Source organism: Gorilla gorilla, chromosome 5, assembly GCF_029281585.2.
Source record: "Gorilla gorilla gorilla isolate KB3781 chromosome 5, NHGRI_mGorGor1-v2.1_pri, whole genome shotgun sequence".
NCBI classification, from domain to species: Eukaryota; Metazoa; Chordata; class Mammalia; order Primates; family Hominidae; genus Gorilla; species Gorilla gorilla.
The window spans coordinates 43,495,345-43,515,780 of NC_073229.2; the positions used below are offsets into that span (position 1 = coordinate 43,495,345).

Consider the following 20,436-nt stretch of genomic DNA (forward strand, 5'->3'; position numbering starts at 1 on the left):
GAGGAGGGTGAGGGTTAAAAAATTACTTAATAGGTATGATGTACATTATTCAGGTAATGGTTACCCTAAAAACCCAAACTTCACCACTACATAATATATCCACTTAACAAAACTGTATTTGCATGCCTTAAATTTATACAAAAGCAAGCAACTTTTAGCAACACTTTTGAGAGCTTGGATTTAAGAAAGAAAAAGATTTTTAAAAACTCTCCCTAGTTACAGTGAACTATCCACACACACACACACACAAAATCAATGAAACAATCCCATATATGATAGTTACAAGAAAAAAATTCTTAAAATAAATTTAACTGAATAGGTGAAAGACCACAATGAAAACTAAAACGTTGGTGGAAGATATTGAAGAAGACACAAACAAATGTAAAGATATCCTGTGCTTATGGATAGGAAGAATTAATGTTGTTAAAATGTCTGTACGATCCAAAGCAATCTAAAGATTCAATGCAATCCTTATCAAAATTCCCATGACATGTTTCGCAGAAATAGAAAAACAATCTTACAATTTCTATGGAAGTACAAAAGGTCCCAAATAACCAAAGTAATCTTAAACCAAAATAACAAAACTGGAGGCAGCACACTCTCTGATTTCAAAATATACTTCAAAGTTTTAATAATAAAAATAACATGATACTAGAATGAAAATAGATACATAGACCAATGGAGAAGAATAGAGAGTCCAGAAATAAATCCAACATTTAGGGTGAATTGATTTTTGACAGAGGTGCCAAGAACACAACATGAGGGAAGGACGGTGTCTTCAATAAATGCTGTTGGAGCAACTGGGTATCCACATGCAGAAGAATGGAATTAGACTCATTGCGTGCCATATATAAAAATCAACTCAAAATGGATAAAGACTTAAACATAAGACCTGAAACTGTAAAACTACTAGAAGAAAACAGGGGACAAGCTCTATGACTTTGACCTGGGCAATGATTTTTTTGGTTAGGATCACAAAAGCACAAGCAATGAAAGCAAAGACAGACAAATGGGATTATATCAAACTAAACAGCTTCTGCACAGGAAAAGAAACAATCAACAGACAGAAGAGACAACCTGAAGAACAGGAGAAAATATCTGCAGACTATACATATAATAAGCGGTTAATATCCAAAGAATACAAGGAACTCAAACTCAATAACAAGAAAACAACCCAATTAAAAAATGGGCAAAGGACCTGAATAGACATTTCTCAAAAAAAGATATACTATCAACAGGTATATGAAAACAATGCCCAACACCACTAATCACAGGGAAATTAAAATTAAAACCACAATGAGATATCCCCCTACACCTGTTAGAGTGTCTGTTATCAAAAATACAAAAGGTAAATGTTGATGGGGATGTGGAAAAAAGGGGAACTTTTGCATACCATTGGTGGGAATGTAAATTAGTACAGCTGTTACGGAAAACAGTATGGATGTTCCTCAAAAAATTAAAAGTATAACCACTATATGATCCAGCAATTCCACTCCTGGGTGTCTATCCAAAGGAAATGAAGTGAGAATGTCAAAAGAGATATCTGCACTACCATGTTCATTGCAGCATTATTCACAATAGCCAAGACATAGGATCAACCTAAGTGTCCATCAGCAGATGAATGGGATAACAAACATGTGGTATATATACACAATGGGATACTATTAAGCCTAAAAATGAAGGAAATCAAATCATTTGTGACAACTTGAATGAACCTGGAGGACATTAAGTGAAATAAGTCAGACACAGAAAGACAAACACTGCATGATCTCACTTACGTGTGGAATCTTACAAAATTGGACTTAGAATTAGAGTAGAATAGTGATTACTAGGCACTGGGAGTGAGATGTTAGCCAAAAGATACCAAATTTTATTTACATATGAGGAATAAGCTTAAGAGATCTATTGTATAACACAGTGACTATAGTATAAAACAATGTATTATATTCTTGAAAATTCCTAAGAGTAAATTTTGTGTTCCCACACACAAAAAAATGCTAAGTGTGTGAGGTAATGCATGTTACTTTGCTCGATTTTAGCCATTCCACAAAGTATCCATATTTTAAATCATCATGTTGTACACAATAAATATATACAATATTTATTTGTTAAAGGTTAAAAAAAGCATATAAACAAATCCTACCTGGGAGCAATATCCAAGCCATTTATAAACACTCCACCCAAGCAAAAGCTGCCTGTTGCACCAGCAAGTATTAGGAAAATGACAATGCTGTAGAAGCTGGAACTCAGGTAAGGCAGGCAGACACCAAAGATTGCAGGAAGGAGAAATCCTGGGGAGTGATTCAGACAACATAGTCAGGTGCATCCTAAAGATAGGGGAGAAGTATCTCCCAAGTGCTTAAATGTTCCGGCTGTTGCTTACCTGCTGCTGTGAAGAGTTTCCGGACAGCAATTACGCTGAGAATATTCCTGGTCAGGAAGAAGTCTGATAACTGACCTGCTAGGTTACCACAGATCCAGGCAAACAAATAGGGAAGGGAAGACAAGAACCCATTCTGAAGAGGAAACATTATTCTTGGAGTGAATTTGATGGGTAAAGCAGTACTGACACACAGAGTAATCCCTATGCTAAAATTTATTATCTAAAATGTGTACTTTCATATAGGAAACCATCAACATACAACAACAGAATTACTGCTGGGACCACATTACCCAAAAGAAAGAGAAAAATAGCTTTGAGGTCAGTAATATTTGTCATAATCTGTCAAATCTTCCAATTTCAGTATCATGAAACGTAAAAGCACTGGGTAATAGAGGAGGAAGACTACATTGGGAATAGGAAATACTGGCCCTGGGGAAAATGATAGGATAAAGATGACAATTACAGACATGCGTATGGTGCTTACACTGGACCAGCTGCTACCAGTCCTTGCAGCAACTTCAGGGTTTCATGAAGTATAAAATTGAGTCAGAGAGAGTTTATAAGACCTTACTGGTATGCCAGCCCCTAGGCTGGTTTACTGGAAGCTCATTACAGAATGCGGCAAAGTGGTAAGCCCAGACAGACTCCATTTCTAAAGGAGTCTTGTCTTGTCTGGTTATTATGGTATCGAACAATAGGAGTTTGCCCGCATCAGTGATTCTCCAAGCCAGATGAGCAATGGGTATGCCAGTCCTTCCAAAGTAAGACTTGAGTCTTGGCTTCATAGCCCAGACTCATTACCTTACTTTGGAGAGGATTGGTAAAAGCTTGGCAGAGTGACAGGGCCTGGCTAAGTGACTTTCGTAGGAGGCCCCCAGTCCCTGCAGGGAATGGTGGTGTTGAGCCTTAAGTAATATACAAAGGGAGTCACACAGTGAATGGGAGATGGGGAATGTGTGGAAATATAGATGCATGTGTGATGTTGCTGGAGTGCCAGACACTTATGTCTACATCAATGCCTTCTGTTTTGGGCAATGTTCATAGAAAGAGCAGAAACAGTTAGTTTCCAGGTGAAGAGCAGTAGCCAGACAGTGTGAGGAGCTGTCAAGAGCTGCGACTAGGGTCGTTAGAGACAGACAAATGTACACAGAGTCTTTCGTGAAGTTAAAAAAAAGAACAAATAGTATACTTACCTCTTTTATATTAACATGAAGCATGGAGTTGATAAACATTGGAGTGTATAGTGTCATGATGTTATGTGACCAGGAAAACGTAAAACTACCAATGGAAATAGCCCAGACTGGAAGCGACTTAAGCATAGCCTTGATAGGCAGAGGTTGTCTACTTGAACTGACCTGGAGAGAAATTCATTAACAATTAGCACATTAGAGCAAACTGGAACATGTTTAGTTTGGAGTAGAATCTGGGAGATGCCAATATGGAGAACTGTATTCTACCTGCTGGACCAGGGAGGATGTGATGTATTCCTTTTCACTGATGCTTATACATGGGTGGTCCTTGGGGTCATCATAAAACAGAACAAACCAGAGAAGACATACAGCACAGCCACAAGCACCTATCAAAGCAGGATAAGTTAGAATTGGAAGTCTCTGTTTGTAGTGGATCTCTTTCCCAAACTGGCATTTTTCAATGTATCAGGCTGAGAAACTGGACCTCCTCTTTCTTTTTTGAAACTTTCCAACAAGGCTTGTGTTTTTCAGTCCTCCTTTTATCCACAGGGACCCCTCCCTACTAGAAATGGGGTAAGGCCTATGCCCTTTCCTGATCTCCTATCCTCTGCTCCCTCCACTCCTGACAGCTGGACCTCCCTGCCCTCAGGCCCTCATCTTTTCAAATTCCTCATGTGTTCCACCATAAGAGGATGGCACAGCTGAGCCTGCACAGGGCTTGACAATTGCCCAGTTGTTTTGTTTTGTTTTGTTTTGTTTTTAATGTTTAAGTTCAGGGATACACGTGCAGGTTATTTATATAGGTAAACTTGTGTCATATGGGTTTATTGTACAGATTATTTCATCACCCAGGTATTAAGCCTAGTATCCATTAGTTATTTTTCCTGATCCTCTACCTCTTCTCACCCTTTACCCAGTGGTAGAGGGTGTTCCCCTCAGTGTGTGTTGTTCCCCTCTATGTGTTCACGTGTTCTCATCATTTAGCTCCCACTTACAAATGAGAACATGCGGTATTTAGTTTTCTGTTACTGTGTTAGTTTGCTAAGGAGAATGGCCCCCAGCTCCATCCATTTACCTGCAAAGGACACGATCTCATTCTTTTTATGGCTGCATAGTATTCAATGGTGTATATGTACCACATTTTGTTTATCCAGTCTATCACTGATGGGCATTTAGGTTGACTCCATGTCTTTGCTATTATCACCCAGTTTTGACAGCTTAGCCTCAGCTATGTTCCTGAGATACAGCCCAGGCTTCAGGGATTATTGGAGTTCTATAAGAGTTTGACAAATTGTTTCTATGAGTTTTTTATATTAATAATTTGACTGTGAGGAATTCTCTGCTGGGACAGAAAGTATATAGTGCTCATCGGTCAGTCTTCCAGAAGACTTGCATTCATTTGACAAATATTGATTAAGTGCCGATTATTTACCATGCACCTATTTTAAGTACTGGGGATACAGCAGTGAATAAAACAGACCAAAGTCCCTGCCTTTATGGAGTTGACTTTGTAGCGGACAAAAAAGAAAAAAATTATTTTATTCAATCAACTTCCCAAAAATTCATATAATACTGTTTATTATCTCTTTTTCAAAATGAGCAAACTGAGACTCAGAAAGTTCAAATTATTTGTGGGACACAAATGTTAGTGAGTGGTAGTTTACCCATAAGCATGAATTATATTGTCCAGGGAGAAACTACACCCCTAGATGGGGAGGCTAGGGTGCTGGAGATAAAAATACTATAATAGAAATAAAGAATGCCTTTGATGCATCAGTAGACTAGACATGACCAAGAAAAAATCAGTGAGCTTGATAAAATGGCTATAGAAATTTCTAAAACTGAATTGCAAAGACAGAAAAAAGAACTAAAAAGACAGAATGGGCTGGGCACGGTGGCTCACGCCTGTAATCCCAGCACTTTGGAAGGCCGAGGCGGATGGATCACGTGAGGTCAGGAGTTCATGACCAGCCTGGTCAACATGGTGAAGCCCTGTCTCTTCTAAAAATACAAAAAAATTAGCCAGGCATAGTGATGTGCCTCTGTAATCCCAGCTACTCAGGGGGTTGAGGCAGGAGAATCGCTTAAATCCAGGAGGCTGAGGTTGCAGTGAGCGAGATACTGCCATTGCACTCCAGGCTGGCCGACAAAAGCAAGACTCTGTCTCACAAAAAAAAAAAAAAAAAAAAAAAAAAAAAAAAGAATGAAATGTCTAAGAACTGTAGGACAATTATAAAAGCTGTAATATACATGTAATAAAAAAATACTGCAAGGTGTGATATACATGTAAAGAAACATACTGGAAGGAAGAAAGAAAGAAATAGAGAAAGAGAGAAAGAGAAAAAAAGAAAAAAGCGAAAGAAAGGAAGAAAGAAAAGAAAAAGCAAGGAAGGGAGGGAGGTAAAAAGGGAGGGAGGAATGAAGGGAGGGAGGGAGGCAGGGGAAAGAAAAAAATTAGAAAAAATATTTAAAGCAATAATTACTGAGAATTTCTTAAAATTAATAATAAACCTCAAACCACAGATATAGGAAGCCCAGAGAATGCCAAGAATAAATTAAAGAAAAAGTTACAACCTGACATGTTGTAACCAAATTACCCCAGTTTTTTAAGAAAACGGGAATGAATTACTATTTTTTGTTTTCTGAGACGAATTACTATTTTTTAAAGCTTTCTCTTCTTTTCCCCTTTCCCCTTTTCCTCTTGCTCCTCATTTCCAACTTAGCCCTTCAGAAATGCAAATATAACGTTTCACCTCCTCCCCTCACCAGACATTCGCTATAGGAAAAATTCTCCTAACTACGTGCTTCAAGACACAGCTCTCCTCCAGAGCTGACGGTCAATTTGCAGACCAAATTGCCAGGGAACTTTCATCTCTAGGGCGTGGCCTCGGAACTTCCACTCTCCTCGGAACTTTCTTCCACCTGGAGAGCATGTTTGAAAACATGCCCTTTTTGGTCACTTTTTCAATCTACTTCTGCCCATGTAAGCGCTACCTCAACTGTGCAGTAGATAACTGCCCGGTAGCAAGGGGACCCCTGCCCTTGCTCATTTCCTCCCCTACCATATGAAAATGCTTACTTTTTTTTTTTTTTTTTGCCACTTCAGCTGAAGGTGAAACGGCACATTTAAAAGCCAGAAATTTTGTGTCCCTTCCCCAAGCTAGCTTTGGAATGTACCAGACCCCACTCTTGTTAATTGGACTCTACATGTGGTAAGCAACTAACTTGATTTTCGGTTACAATATAATATTCAACTTCAGTAAATCAAAGACAATTTTGAAAGAAGCCAAAGGGAAAAAAATGACCTGAAGAGTCATGTTTAAATTTAGAATTCTGAACACAAATCTCTGGCGACTAGACTGAAGCTTGACCCATTCCTACCCAGATCCATTCCCACCTCACTAGGTACTTTGAATGGATATATGTGGAAACTCTTGCCTTCCCCATTGTGCACCATTCATATCTTATGCAAATAGTGCCTCCTACCTCCCTTGGTCACTCCCCGGTTCAATGGATGTTGGGAAGAGCCCTGCTGGTCTTTTCCAATATAACCAATAGCCTTGGTTCTATTTAAGCAAGACATTCCAGGCATGATGATTAGAAGCAGAGCCATGGGCTCTACTGAGCCTACTGTCTTGGCACCTGCCCTATGAAGACAGCCTAGCTAGAGAGGGTCTAGAATGGGCTCTCCACAGTGTGGAATCTAGGGCAAGCGCCCTCTGGCCTGGGCCTCAGGGCAGCGGTGACAGAAGCTGTAAGTGATCTTGACAATAGCTGTGTTTGATGCCACAGACACTAGTCAGATGTGAGTTAAGGAGAGCGTGAGATGCTAGGAAATGTAGGCAATGGGTACAGACAGATTATGCAATGATTTCAATGGTCAAAGGGAGGTTACTTGGGACAGAAGACAGGGAAAGGGAATCATTTTAGAGATTTGAGAAGAGTTAAGAAGTTTGAAATAGTCTTTAGGAGACAAATATAGCAGGATGGCCAGGCCATTTTTTTTTTTTTTTTTTTTTTTTGAGACGGAGTTTCACTCTTGTTGCCCAGGCTGGAGTGCAATGACACGATCTTGGCTCACTGCAAACTCTGCCTCCCGGATTCAAGTGATTCTCCTGCCTCAGCCTCCCAAGTAGCTGGGATTACAGGCGCCTGCCACCACGCCCAGCTAATTTTTTGTATTTTTAGTAGAGATGGGGTTTCACCATGTTGGCCAGGCTGGTCCCGAACTCCTGACTTTAGGTGATCCACCCACCTCAGCATCCCAAAGTGCTGGGATTACAGGCGTGAGCCACTGCGCCCAGCTGGCCAGGCCATTTTAAGTGCAAATGTAAGTCTGTGACTCAATTTACTCTATTTGGTAATCTCCAGCAATTATCAGCTGCTTAAAGACAGTTATTGTCGTATTCTTTAAAACAGTATCTATTCAGATTTGTTCAACTTTATTGGCAAGAATATTCAAATGGAATTTTAAAACAATCTTGGTTTTAATTTTCCCTCTGCCACTAACGAACAGGTCATTTGACATACGTGGACATCATATAATTTATAGTAAAAAGGTTGTGGGAGGCAGATACCTAAATTCCTAAACAGCTGTCATCTAATCCCTTTTCCTCAATTCTTAGTGATAAGGAAAAAACATGTGAGGGACTTCACAGTAAAGCTATTATCATAGTACAATGTGTAGTTGTGTAACACCTTCGTTTGAGTTTCATGAAGCCACCCATGATAACTGTAAGTGGCATACATTGCTGTACATGATCTTATCATAAAAATACAACATAAATATTAGATGTCATTCAACCCTTGATCAGCAATGTTGGGCAGCATTAGTTATTCAAAAGTTTTCCTTATATGGAGCTGAAACCTCACCCCTGCTCCCCTGCTCCCCCGTAATTTCTGTATATTTGGGTTAGTTTTGTAATTCAAAACAGGTCTGCATTTTATTTATATAAAGTCCTACAAGGTATGTTCTCTCAAGTTTTCTCTTCTTCAGGCTAGACATTCTCAGTTTTTTCATCCCCTTTCCTGATAAGGGGCTTTTGTTCCATCACTATGCTGACCATTGTCTACTACTGAAGACTAACACAGTCATTAACAGCAATGGAATTTTGAGGATGGAAGACATGTTTTCAGATTACGCCTCTGCCATCTGCTCACTGTATGTATTGGATGTCTTCTGTTTGTCCCCCTAGATGTACTCCTCATCCTTCTTCACCTTACTTTGGCTACAGATGGCTGATTTGAATGAACATCAGTAGGCCCCCATGTCCTCTGCTTCCACCTGGATTTGGCCAACAGAAATTCCCGGCAGAGATGAGAGGGAGAGAACTGAGTGAGATCAAGGTGTCTTTTCAAACCCTGGTTAGCTCTGTCTTATGATTGCCTCAATCTATGTGTCCTTTTATGAAAAATCATGAGTTCTTTGAAGGCATCCTGCTCTATAGGGCTCTCCTAATGGATTCTGATAACTACTTCCTTGCTTGATGCCTTTGGACCTGGGGATGCTAGATGTTCCGAGCTCCTGTATCGCTAGCCCCAGGTAACTGGACTATTCCTAGAATTTCACCGCATCTCATACCTACCTTTTTAAGTGATCATTTTGTAAATAAATTCTTCCAATTTTGCCTTAAGTATATGACTTTGATCAAGTTACCTAAGCCTTTTGAAGTTTCCTCACATATCAAATGGGCATAATAGAACCTATCCACATTTTCTTATTCACAAACCTGAAACCAAGATCAGAGAGCCAAAAGTGATTTTATCACTTATTTGTAAACCTTATTTCTTTATAGTTTTTTGTGTGTTCTAGTTTGCACAGATTTCATTTTTTACTGTAGAAATTAATGTGTTTGATTATGTGGTAGTGCTCCACATCATGCTTTGAATGTTAAGTATAAAAAGTAATATATTTCTAAAATCTGTAAACTTATTTATTCTGATCATCCTTTTCCTGGAGAGTTTCATATAAAAGCATATGCATCTATATCGCCTACATTATAGAATTATAAAAGTTATGTACAAAAATACATGTATAGTTCTAAGCATAATACCTTGCTTGTGATAGGAACTTAATGAGTATTGACTTCTCTCTTTCACTCAGTGGAGTTCGTGATTTTTAATATTAACTTTATATGAATTATTACATTATATTGGGTTTTAATGTTTAAATTTTTTTAGATTCTGAATAATAACTAGGATTTTACAGAAAGAGACTCACCAAAAATATAGAAGACCATGGGCCAGCCCAGAGATTCACAGATAACTCCAGTCACAAGTAGGACAATAAAGGGTCCCAGCAAAAACCCTAATCAGTAGGTACAAAGAACACCCCTAATTAATGCAGGCATCTGAAAGCAGAGATAATGTAGCCTCACTGTAGCAATGAACAATTTCCTGTGAAATAGATTTGTGTATCATAACACAAACATCAGAAGAAAATAATAAAAATATTTTCTTTTCTCTTTTTCTCTGTTGTTTGAGATAAGGATGCCTCTTCTCCATTCTATACAATTCTCTCATCTTCATAGCAAGAATGCTGAAACAGATGATTTCCAAAGCCCTTGACCATTCAAAACACACATTTCTTATGGCTCTAGGGAAGAATGTAATACAATGAGATGAAAATAGGATTCAAACATTCTAGGCTTTAATTCTTTACCTGATGTACTCATAGAAGTAAGTCGGCCTCGTTCCAGGGGAGGAGCCCATTTGACATATATTTCAAACTGGGCTGTTCCAACTATCCCCTGAAATGAGAAAGATTTGACATTTAATCTCTAATACTTCCTGTGAATTTAAACTCTGTTCAGTTTTAGCATTATTTTAATACCTGGGCTGCTCCCTGAACTGCTCGACATACAATGACCCAAGCTACTCCAATTCCAGCTGCTGGTGGGATGAGCAGGCTTAACACAGAGCTGAGACATAATGCAAAGCCAATCATTTTCTTTGTAGAATATATTCCAGAGAAGTATCCAACAGGAACTTGGATGATGATGACACCATAGGAGGTGGAACTCAAGATGATTCCCTGGATATCTGGGCTCCAATTATACACAGGGTTCTAAAAGACAAGGGGGGCATGTTGAATCACTCTGCATATCAGAAATTTACTGTGACATTTAGGGATTCAGGGAAACTGTTCTGGCTCACCTCATGGAAAGTAGCTCCCCTCTTACTAGTATTCTTTATCACAGGACCTTCTTTATTCTTTTATCACACCATTTTCTGTACATATTAACATTTTATCATTGGAGTAATGTAAAGTCCTCACAGCCAAGGACACCATCTGTACCTCCCTCCAGTACCTTTCACAGCATAGACATTTAATGCTTGTTTCTTGAATGTTGCTAAACTGCATGTAAACTCCTCCTGCGTAGCATACATACAATTAAATAGTTAATTTCCTGTACTTCATAGTACTACTCATACTGCAGTTGTGAATTTCCTCTTCCCTGTTTGCTTTCTCTAACTCCTCCATTAATTTAAGCTCATTCGCAAAATCACTTTTCCCCATATACGTATTGCTCCCAGAGAGCAAAGTCATGAAAGAGAGAAGATAAAACCATGAAGAGTTCTCAGACTGAACTGTGAAAACAACTGCACAGAACAATAAAAAGAAAAAGGCCATTTCTCTTCCTTCACTTGGCTCTGATGTGGCATATTTTTTCCAGAAATGTATTTGTTAGTCCATTCCTAGGTTAGAGGGCCTTCTGTTGCTTCTTTTTACATTATTAAAGAATGATGGCCGGGCGCGGTGGCTCACGCCTGTAATCCCAGCACTTTGGGAGGCCGAGGCGGGCAATCACGAGGTCAGGAGATCGAGACCATCCTGGCTAACACAGTGAAACCCCGTCTCTACTAGAAAACCCCATCTCTACTAAAAATACAAAAAATTAGCCGGGCGTGGTTGCAGGCGCCTGTAGTCCCAGCTACTCGGGAGGCTGAGGCAGGAGAATGGCGTGAACCTGGGAGGTGGAGCTTGCAGTGACCAAGATCGCGCCACTGCACTCCAGTCTGGGCGACAGAGCGAGACTCCATCTCAAAAAAAAAAAAAGAATGATAAAAGAAAATCCTAATATTGAATTTATTGTTGAGACTATGAGGGAGGAGGTTGCACAAGTTTTTGGACCCACTTAACAGGAAGAAATCTTAATGGTAGTAGAGGAGGACAGGATAAAGTTTATTTGGAAGTGTTTAAGATAGTGGCATTTTCTAAACTTTCTCTGTTACTTGCATAATTAGGAGGAACATATTAAATAACGAAGAGTTTCCTGAATAAACAGTGAATGTGCTGGATGTTATTTTTGGTTGAATATTAAATAAAATAGGTAGGAATCCATATGTTTGTTGTCATCACTATTATCCCTCCATTCCTCTTTTTTCTCTCCTTTTCAAGTCACTGTCACCCTATAGCTGTGGCCTCTAGAGTGTAATATTTCTCTTGGATGGAAAAGGACTTCCATGGAAAAATCTGGTAGGAGTGACTCTCTGAGAATACCAAATAATAACCAGTGAGGCACATCCGTACCGTAGCCTGGGTGCCAGGGAAGTTCCAGATCTTTTCCACTGAGGCGAAGGAGGCTACACAGAAGATGAAGCAGAATGCTCAGCCAGGTTTTGTTTTGTTTTATTTTTCTTGTTTTTTATCACAGGAAGCACCAAGGAAGTCAATACTCACCCTTACCCATATCAGGTGGGCCAGCAGGCATTTGTTCAACTCTCCCTGTGCATGTGAACACATCACTCAAAATCTTGGATAGTTTTTCTTATGGCTTAAAGCCATCACTCTCCACAGCAGAATGTAGAAAACAAAAAAAGTTCACCAGAATTGGTTTAAATCCCCTGAGCTCATACTGAAACTACTCACACCAGAAAGATAAATCCTCAGTTTATATTTTTCTATACAGTGCATTAACTAGTTGCCATTGAACAAAGTACTCCACATATAAATGTATAAATGACTCTAAGTAAATCTTAGAAATAAATATATATACTCATTTGTATGGGTCATATAAATGCATAAAAAATACCTCAGTAAGGAAAATGTATCCAGGTATCAACAGATAATTTATAAGAGAACAAAATGGAAATGATCAATAAACATAGGTCACAGAAGTATACAAATGTGTAATCCCATTAGTAATAAAAGAATATATACTTTAAAATTATGGTAGAATTTCTAACTGTCAGGTTGGTACACTTAAAAAAGAATAATGACACAATCTCCTTGACTTTGATGGAAGAGGGAAGACTGACTACAGAATATTCCTCATCTACCTTCTTTGTCATCTTCTTTTCTATAATCAGTGTTTCTTACTGTGGTAAAATATCTGTGTGTGTCTGTTCTTCCGTGTTTTTCTTGTTATTTCGTCTTTTTTTCTAAAATGTTTGTTCTGACTTTTTCATATTCCTTTCCTGTCAATTTCCTTTTTTCATTCATCTGCTTTCCAAGCAAAGCCTCTTGTGGTCTGGCCATGTCTACTTTGAGTTATTGTAGATACTGCACTATGGTGTTCCTTCCATAGCTATAATTGCTTTACTAATTTTTAGGTTATTTTGTAATGTTAGACTACAATTTAGATCTGCTTTGTGGAATAATTTTCTGGTGTGTTTTTCTATTTAGAATAATTATGTATTCTGTTTCTTCATTTTTAAATGTAGTACCTTATGTAGCAGTAAACTGAATTGTGACAGGAAATTTCATGGGATGGCAAAAGGTTTCATGGGGTGGCGGGCTGATGCATGTGCTAGAGAAATCTTTCAAGCTCTATAGCTCAAGAGCTCCCTCCTCTTTTAGAGCCATAGTGAAGGCTCTAAAATACAACTCCCGTGAGTAGCCATTTCTCTAGAATATGAGGTTCTCAGTATTTAAACCAAAGCACTGGAATATCATAAATATTTAAGAATATAATTCAAAACACTTAATATAAAATAGATTTTATACAAAATAGATTTCATACAGAATAGATTTTATGTAAAATAGATAATTGACACAATAAACTGTATCTATATATATACTTGTGAAGCTATCACCACAATTAAGACAGTGAACATATTCTTTATCTCCAAAAACTTCCTCCTATATTTTTTGTAATTCTTCCCTCCTGCCCTCCCCCACCACTGATCTGCTGCCTGTTGCTGTAACTTAGTTTTCATTTTCTAGAAGTTTTATATTAAGGGAATCCTACGGTATGTACTCTTTTTTATTGTCTAGCTTATTTCACTTGGCATAATTATCTTCAGTTTTATCTATGTTGTTCTTTGTGTCAGTAGTTCATTCCATTATACTGCTAAGTAGTACTCCATTTTGTGGATGTGCCATAGTTTGTTCATTCATTCACCTACTGATGGACATTTAGGTTATTTCCAGTTTTTTGGCTATCAGAAATAAAGCTAGACAAAAATGTTTATAGAACATTTATGTACAAGTCTCTGAATGGACATATGCTTTTATTTCTCTTCAGTAAATAACTAGCAGTGGAATGGCTGTCTCATATGGTAGGCATATGCTTAATTTTTTATGAAATGGCAAAGTGTATTCCAAGGTGGTTGTACCACATTGCATTCTCACCAGGACTGTAGGAGAATTCTAGTTCCTCCACATTCCTGCACACACTTTATATTTGCAATCATTACAATTTTAGCCATTTGAATCAGTGTGCAGTAATTTATCTTTGTAGTTGATGTTTGTCTCCAATGTCAAATGATATAGAGCATCTTTTCATGTGAGTATTTTTCCTCTGTGTATCTCCTTTGGTGAAATAGCTGTTCCCATCTTTTTTCCATTTTTTGTATTGGGTTATGTTTTTTAATTGAGTGTTGATAGAAGGTCTTTATAAGATATGATTAGCAAATATGTGCCCCTGTCACTGGCTTGTTTTTTCATTATCTTAACAGTATTTTAAATTCTGATGAAGTTCAGTTTTATGTTTGTTCTTTTGCATATCTTGAAAAATCAGTTGTTCATATGTGTGTCAGTCTCTCTATTATATTTCATTGATCTATTTTCTGTCTTTACACTAATTCTACACTGTCTTTATTACTATAACTCTGTGTAAGTCTTAAAATTAGCAGTAGGTAGTGTTACACCTCCAACTACTAATTTTCAATGAACATTCAGAGGCAATTCAGTGGAGAAAGAAAAGTTTTCTCAACAAATTGGGCTGAAAAAAATTGTATATCCATATGTAAAAAAAGATCTTTAATGCAACATGTACAAAAAGTAATTCAAAATGAATCATAGATTTAACAGTAAAATGAAAAATTATAAAACTTCTAAAACATAGAAAATTTTTTTTGATCTTGGGTTATGCAAAGATTTCTTATATGCAACAACAAAAGCACAACCCACAAAAAAATGTTAAGAGAAGTTCTTCAGGCAGAAGAAAAGTGATATAGCTAAAAAATGTGGATCTACATTTAAGAAGTAAGACCATTAGAAAAGAATAAATGCCATTATCATGTGTATGCTGGTCATCATGATCAGTGTGGTACAATTTTTAAAAATAAACTATCATGCCCTTCATGCCATTAAAAATAAATAAATAAACAAAAAATTAAAAAAGAATAAATGAAAGTGGAAAATATTTTATTTTGAATTGATCTAAAAGATAACTTTTTGTTGAAGGAATGTTTTGAGTGTTTATAACATATAGATACATAAAATGAATAACAGTAGTCACAGACATGGGAGAGAGGAATTAGAAATATTCTGTTATGAGATGCCTTCATGATACATGAAATAGTATAGTGTTATTTGGAGGTAGATTTGTATTATTACAAATGTATATTATAAAACCTATGGAAGCTATTAAAATAGTTTTTTTTCAGGTATAAATGATATATCAAGAGAGGAGATAAAATTCAATCATATAAAATGCTCAGTTAAACCCAGAGAAGGCAAAATGTGAATGAAAAAAAAAATTAACAAAGAACAGATTTAACAAGCAGAAAACAGTTACCAAGTATGTATTTTTCTATTCTTCCTTTCAGTTCTCACAGTTTTTGCCCCCTATATTTTGCTGCTCTGTTGTTAGGGATACACATGTTTAGAATCATTTGTTTTTGGAGAATTCACTCTTTTGATCATTGGGTAATGCCCTCTTTATCTCTGGTTATCGTCATTGCTATAAACTCTGCTTTGTCTAAAATTAATATAGCTACTTCAGTTTTCTTTTGATTTGTGTTTTCATGGTTGCATAGTTTACATCTTTCTTCATCCCTTTACTTCTAACTTATCCGAGTCTTTATATTTTAACAGGATTTCTTGTAGATAGAATATTTGAGGATCTTTATTTGTTATCAATTCTAACAATTTCTGTCTTTTAACTGATGTGTTTAGAACATTCACATTTAAAGTGATTATCAATATAGTTGGATTAAAATCTACCATCTTTCAACTTTTCTTTTGTGGTAAGCCTGCTGGCAGTAAATTCGTATATATGAAGGGAAAATCGAAGGACAAAAATTGAAAGACAATAAAGGCTTTCTCAAGTTATAGCTACAGCTTGAAATTTTACAGTCTTTCAATTTTGTCAATAATTTTATTGAATACAGAATTCTAGGTTGTCAGGGGTTTTCTTTCTTTCAACACCTTAAAAAGTTCACTTTTCTCTCCTTGTTTGCATGGATTCTGATAAGAAGTCTGCTGTAATTCTTATACTTGTTCCTCTGTAGGTATTTTCTTCATCTGGTTTTATTGAAATGTTCTTTTTGTCTTGGTTTTCTGCAATTTAAATATGGTATGCCTAGGTGGCTTTTCTTTGTTTTTGTTTTTGCTATTTATCTTGTTTGGTGTTCTCTGAGCTTCTTGGATCTGTGGTTTGATGTTTGTCATTAATTATGGAAAGTTCTCAGCCAATTTTTGAAAAAAATATTTCTTGTTTCCTATTCTCTCTGGTATTCTGGTCATGCACATGTTATACCATTTGATACTGTCTACAATTTGGGAAATATCTGTTAATTTTTTAAAATTCTCTTTCTCTTTGCATTTCAACTTTGGAAGTTTCTATTGACCCATGTTCATGTTCACTAATTATTTCCTCAGTGGTGTGGAGTCTACTGATGAGCCCCTCAAAAGCATTCTTTGTTATAATTTCCTTGATTTCTAGTATTGCTTTTTCATTCTTTTTATAGTTTCCATCTCTTTACTGACATTATCTATCTTGTTTTTATTTTTTCCTGCATCTACATCTTCTGGTAGATAACAACTGATTATCTTCCAGAGACGAAATTAATGAAACATTTAGATATCCTGCATGTCAAAAACTTAAAAGATGTAATGTGTCTTCACCTTCCACTCCTGATTTAAAATGCTTTCCCTTTTTTTTCTCTTGTCCAAATTTCTTGATTGTAAAGAAGCCCTAACTCTTGGGTTTTATTCTCTCTCACATAGAAGGATTTACACAACGAGCCCTTCAGAAATATTGAGGCATACTTTAATCATGGGACATTTTATTTAGGTCACTCCTGGCAAGGTAGGAAGACTTGAGCTTCTTTTTCAATTATACTATCATATCAATACAATTCCATATCTACACAAATTAGTTAGCAAGACAGGCTTTTAAACATTTGACTGTGGGGAAAATTATTGATGTACCTTTATATTATCCAGGAGCTTCTTTGTGGAGGTGTTGGGCAAACCATGTGGATCTGTGCTATTCACCATGACTACCATTGTGAGGTTCAGGCACGCGCGCTGTGCTGTTATTATAACATTACAACAGTGCACAAGGAAAGACAATCCATAGCGAAAGGAACAGAAACCTGGAACTACAAAGTAAAACAGAAAGTCGCAATTGTTGACAAAGCTGAGATAAAAACATACTTTAACTATAGGAGGGACATTCAGAAATTTGGAACCCTAGATATTAATTTAAAATTTTATTGTACTTAATGACCTTTGGTAATTATTATATAATAGGAAGATGTGAGACTGATATAATAATACCATATTCTCCTTAAAATTGTAATTCCAACTAGAAATTCCAAGAAAATCAAGCCAATCTTTCAAGTTCTTTGGCTCAAGTCTATTTTTTAAAAGACCCTTTATAAATACCCTGTGCTACTCTTGGACATAAGTCCCCCTAATTACAACAAAGACATTTTCTGTCAAGAAAACTATTCCTTTTCCAACATTTTAAAAATACTCTGGTTGAAAGACTTATATATGCCCAATGCAGAGAAAAAATGGCATTTAAAAAAATGTAATTACTTATTGATATAAGCTAGAGTAATCAGTTGGTGTACAGCCAAACAAGTTCATTGTTGGAAGAAAGTAGGGAGTCCAGAAACAGATACACATATATGGTTAACTTTTTAAAAATAAATGTAGTAGTGCAATCCATTGGAGGAAAGTAAAGTGTTTTTCAACTAATGGCATTTTTTTCAAGAGAAATATAGGTATATGTCTACAAAACAACACGTACAGAAATGTTTATAGCAGCTTTATTCAAAATAGCAGAATGTTTGGAAAGAATGGACATATCATGGTATGTTAATACAATGCATATTACTCAGAAATAAAAGGAAAGAACTACTTATACACAACAATTTGGATAAATCTGGATGAATTTCAACAAAAACATGTTCAGTTAAAGAAGCTAGACACCAGACAGTATATACTATAGGAATCTAGTTTTATGAAGTTCAAAAACAGGCGAAGTTAATCTATATGGCCCCCTCCATCTCCAAAATCAGCAATGGGAACCTACTTTATGTTGAATCCCTCTCACACTTTGAATCTAGCTACCCTGCCTCTGACCTGTACAACCAGATTTAAAGGGCTCATGTGATTAGATCTCTCCTAACTGCATAATTTCCCTATTTAAGATTAACTGATTTGGGACTATAATACATCTGCAAAACCCCTTGAAGCAGCACCTAGCTTAATGTTTGCTTAAATAACTGGGAGAAAGTGTGTATACACCAGGGGCTGGGAATCTTGAGAGAAAACTTAGAATTCTGCCTACTACAGTCCACCATCTGGCCCTTAAAGACTCATGTTCATTTCACATGCAAAACATATTCACCCATTTCAAGCTTCCCAAATTCTTCATCTTATTACATTATCAGCTCAAGTTCAAAACCTCATCAAAATCTCATAGCACAAAGTCCAAAATCTCATCATCTAAATCAGGTGTGGAAGAGGTGCCTATGATTAATCCATCCTAGGGCACAATTTCTATCTGTGGGCTTGTGAAACTAAAGAGACAAGTTATATGCCCCTAACACTTTTACCACGTAATGGTGGAACAGGTGTAGGATAAAGCTATAGACATTCCAGTTCCAAGGTGGGAAAAATAGAGGAGAAAAGGAGTCATCGATCCATAAAGGTTCTGAAGTTCAGCCCGGCCAATGTTGGATTTTTCATGAGGTCTGGAGATAATTCTTGTGGCTCTTGGCTCCACCCTCTGGGCTTTGGGCTGTATCCTCTGTGCTCGTTGTTCCACCCAAGAATAAAACAGGGGCCAGGGAGCTTGGGTGCCATCTTGGAATTCTGTCTACTGCGCATTCATAGTTAACTAAGAATTTTTTATTGCAAATAAATATTAATATCATAAATAAATAGATTTTTTATATCTATTGAGATAATCATACAGTTTTCCTCTTTCAATTAATTTGTGTGGAGTGACATGTATACATTTTCTAACATTAAGTTACTCTTTTATTTTAAGAATAAACCTGACTTAGTGTTGGTGGTTGCTTTTTCAATGTTTTTATAAATTCTTAGATTTGTTTTGTTCCGTTAATATTTTTTTTAGGATTTGGTATCTTTATAATTTTCATAAGACTATTTTGCTTTATATGTTGGAAGCTATTTTATTAGATGTATAAATATTTTACATCATCTTACCGAATTGAATTTTATATCATTTTGCAACATTCTTATAGAATCGTTTGAACTAGCAAAAGACTGTAAACAAATTAGATGTTTATAAATCAGTGACCATTTAAATAAATTGTAATATATCCATCCATACCAAAGTCATTTGCAGCTATAAAAATGCTAAGGAAAATCTCTGCCAAAAATTGTGGAATACTCTTTAGATAAACTGTTAAATGAAAAAAAGCATTAGTACCCAACAAATAGTTGGCTAGTTTTCTGGCCAACTGGGCTTCCGTTGTTAAAAGATAAGAATATTAGATAAAATATGCTTAAAATAAACCATTTTTTTAAAATCATGGGTGATCTAAGAGGAAAGATGAAATATTCAGGCCAAGGGCTTAGTGAAGATGGGGGCCTCAAAACATAAGTTGGGCATTGAAGTCAGATGTTTCACTGTGGACTTTTGATCTTGGGATTTTTGGCCTTCCATGATATGGGGACAACAGGAATCATATACCAAGGTCCTAGCGATGCGATAGTGTATAGTAGGAGACCCTCTCCTAAAATGCTTGGATGTCAAAGATTTACATGGTTCAATGGAGGATGAACACATTGCCCCCTTATCTTGTCAGTGGACTGCCAAGAAATTTTGTGCCATATGAACTTAAGAGCTGAATAGAAGGGGGGTAAAAGAATACCCCTGAGAAATTTAATCATCAGCCAGCCCTTCCTTTGATTTGCAGCCTAAACTCATTATCTTAGGGAAGTGAATGGATCTAGAAAGCTATCAGAAACTTTGTAAACACACCTGCAGGAGTCTCTACATGGTAAAGGGGAAGTCATTGTCACCATGTCAGAGAAGGGCTCATTGTCTTAGTCATTTAGGGGTATGCTTTTGAGTTTTACTCATTTCTCTCCTCCACATTGCTCCAGGAAGTCCATGAATTATGTCTAAACAAGTTTTAAGTTACAAAGAAGACCACAGGGGGAATTCTAAAGTGTTTGGGATTGAGTAATAAGAATACCGCATA

General features: G+C 36.7%; 1 protein-coding gene across 2 annotated transcripts in view; it reads right to left on the reverse strand.

The window, feature by feature from the left end:
• The window catches only part of SLC17A1 (solute carrier family 17 member 1), a 49,203-nt gene that overhangs the window by 26,426 nt on the left and 2,341 nt on the right, over positions 1–20,436 (reverse strand). Inside the window, exons 3-10 of one of the 2 annotated variants that reach the window (XM_004043363.4) lie at positions 17,177–17,349; positions 10,406–10,639; positions 10,235–10,322; positions 9,794–9,880; positions 3,841–3,959; positions 3,577–3,738; positions 2,384–2,516; positions 2,144–2,291 (exon numbers count right to left, since the gene is read on the reverse strand). In XM_004043363.4, coding sequence (XP_004043411.2) covers positions 2,144–2,291; positions 2,384–2,516; positions 3,577–3,738; positions 3,841–3,959; positions 9,794–9,880; positions 10,235–10,322; positions 10,406–10,639; positions 17,177–17,349 — 1,144 coding nt within the window. Of the gene's footprint in view, positions 1–2,143; positions 2,292–2,383; positions 2,517–3,576; positions 3,739–3,840; positions 3,960–9,793; positions 9,881–10,234; positions 10,323–10,405; positions 10,640–12,256; positions 12,335–17,176; positions 17,350–20,436 lie in introns of those variants that run through there. The other variant, XM_055390410.2, reaches the window with a different exon arrangement.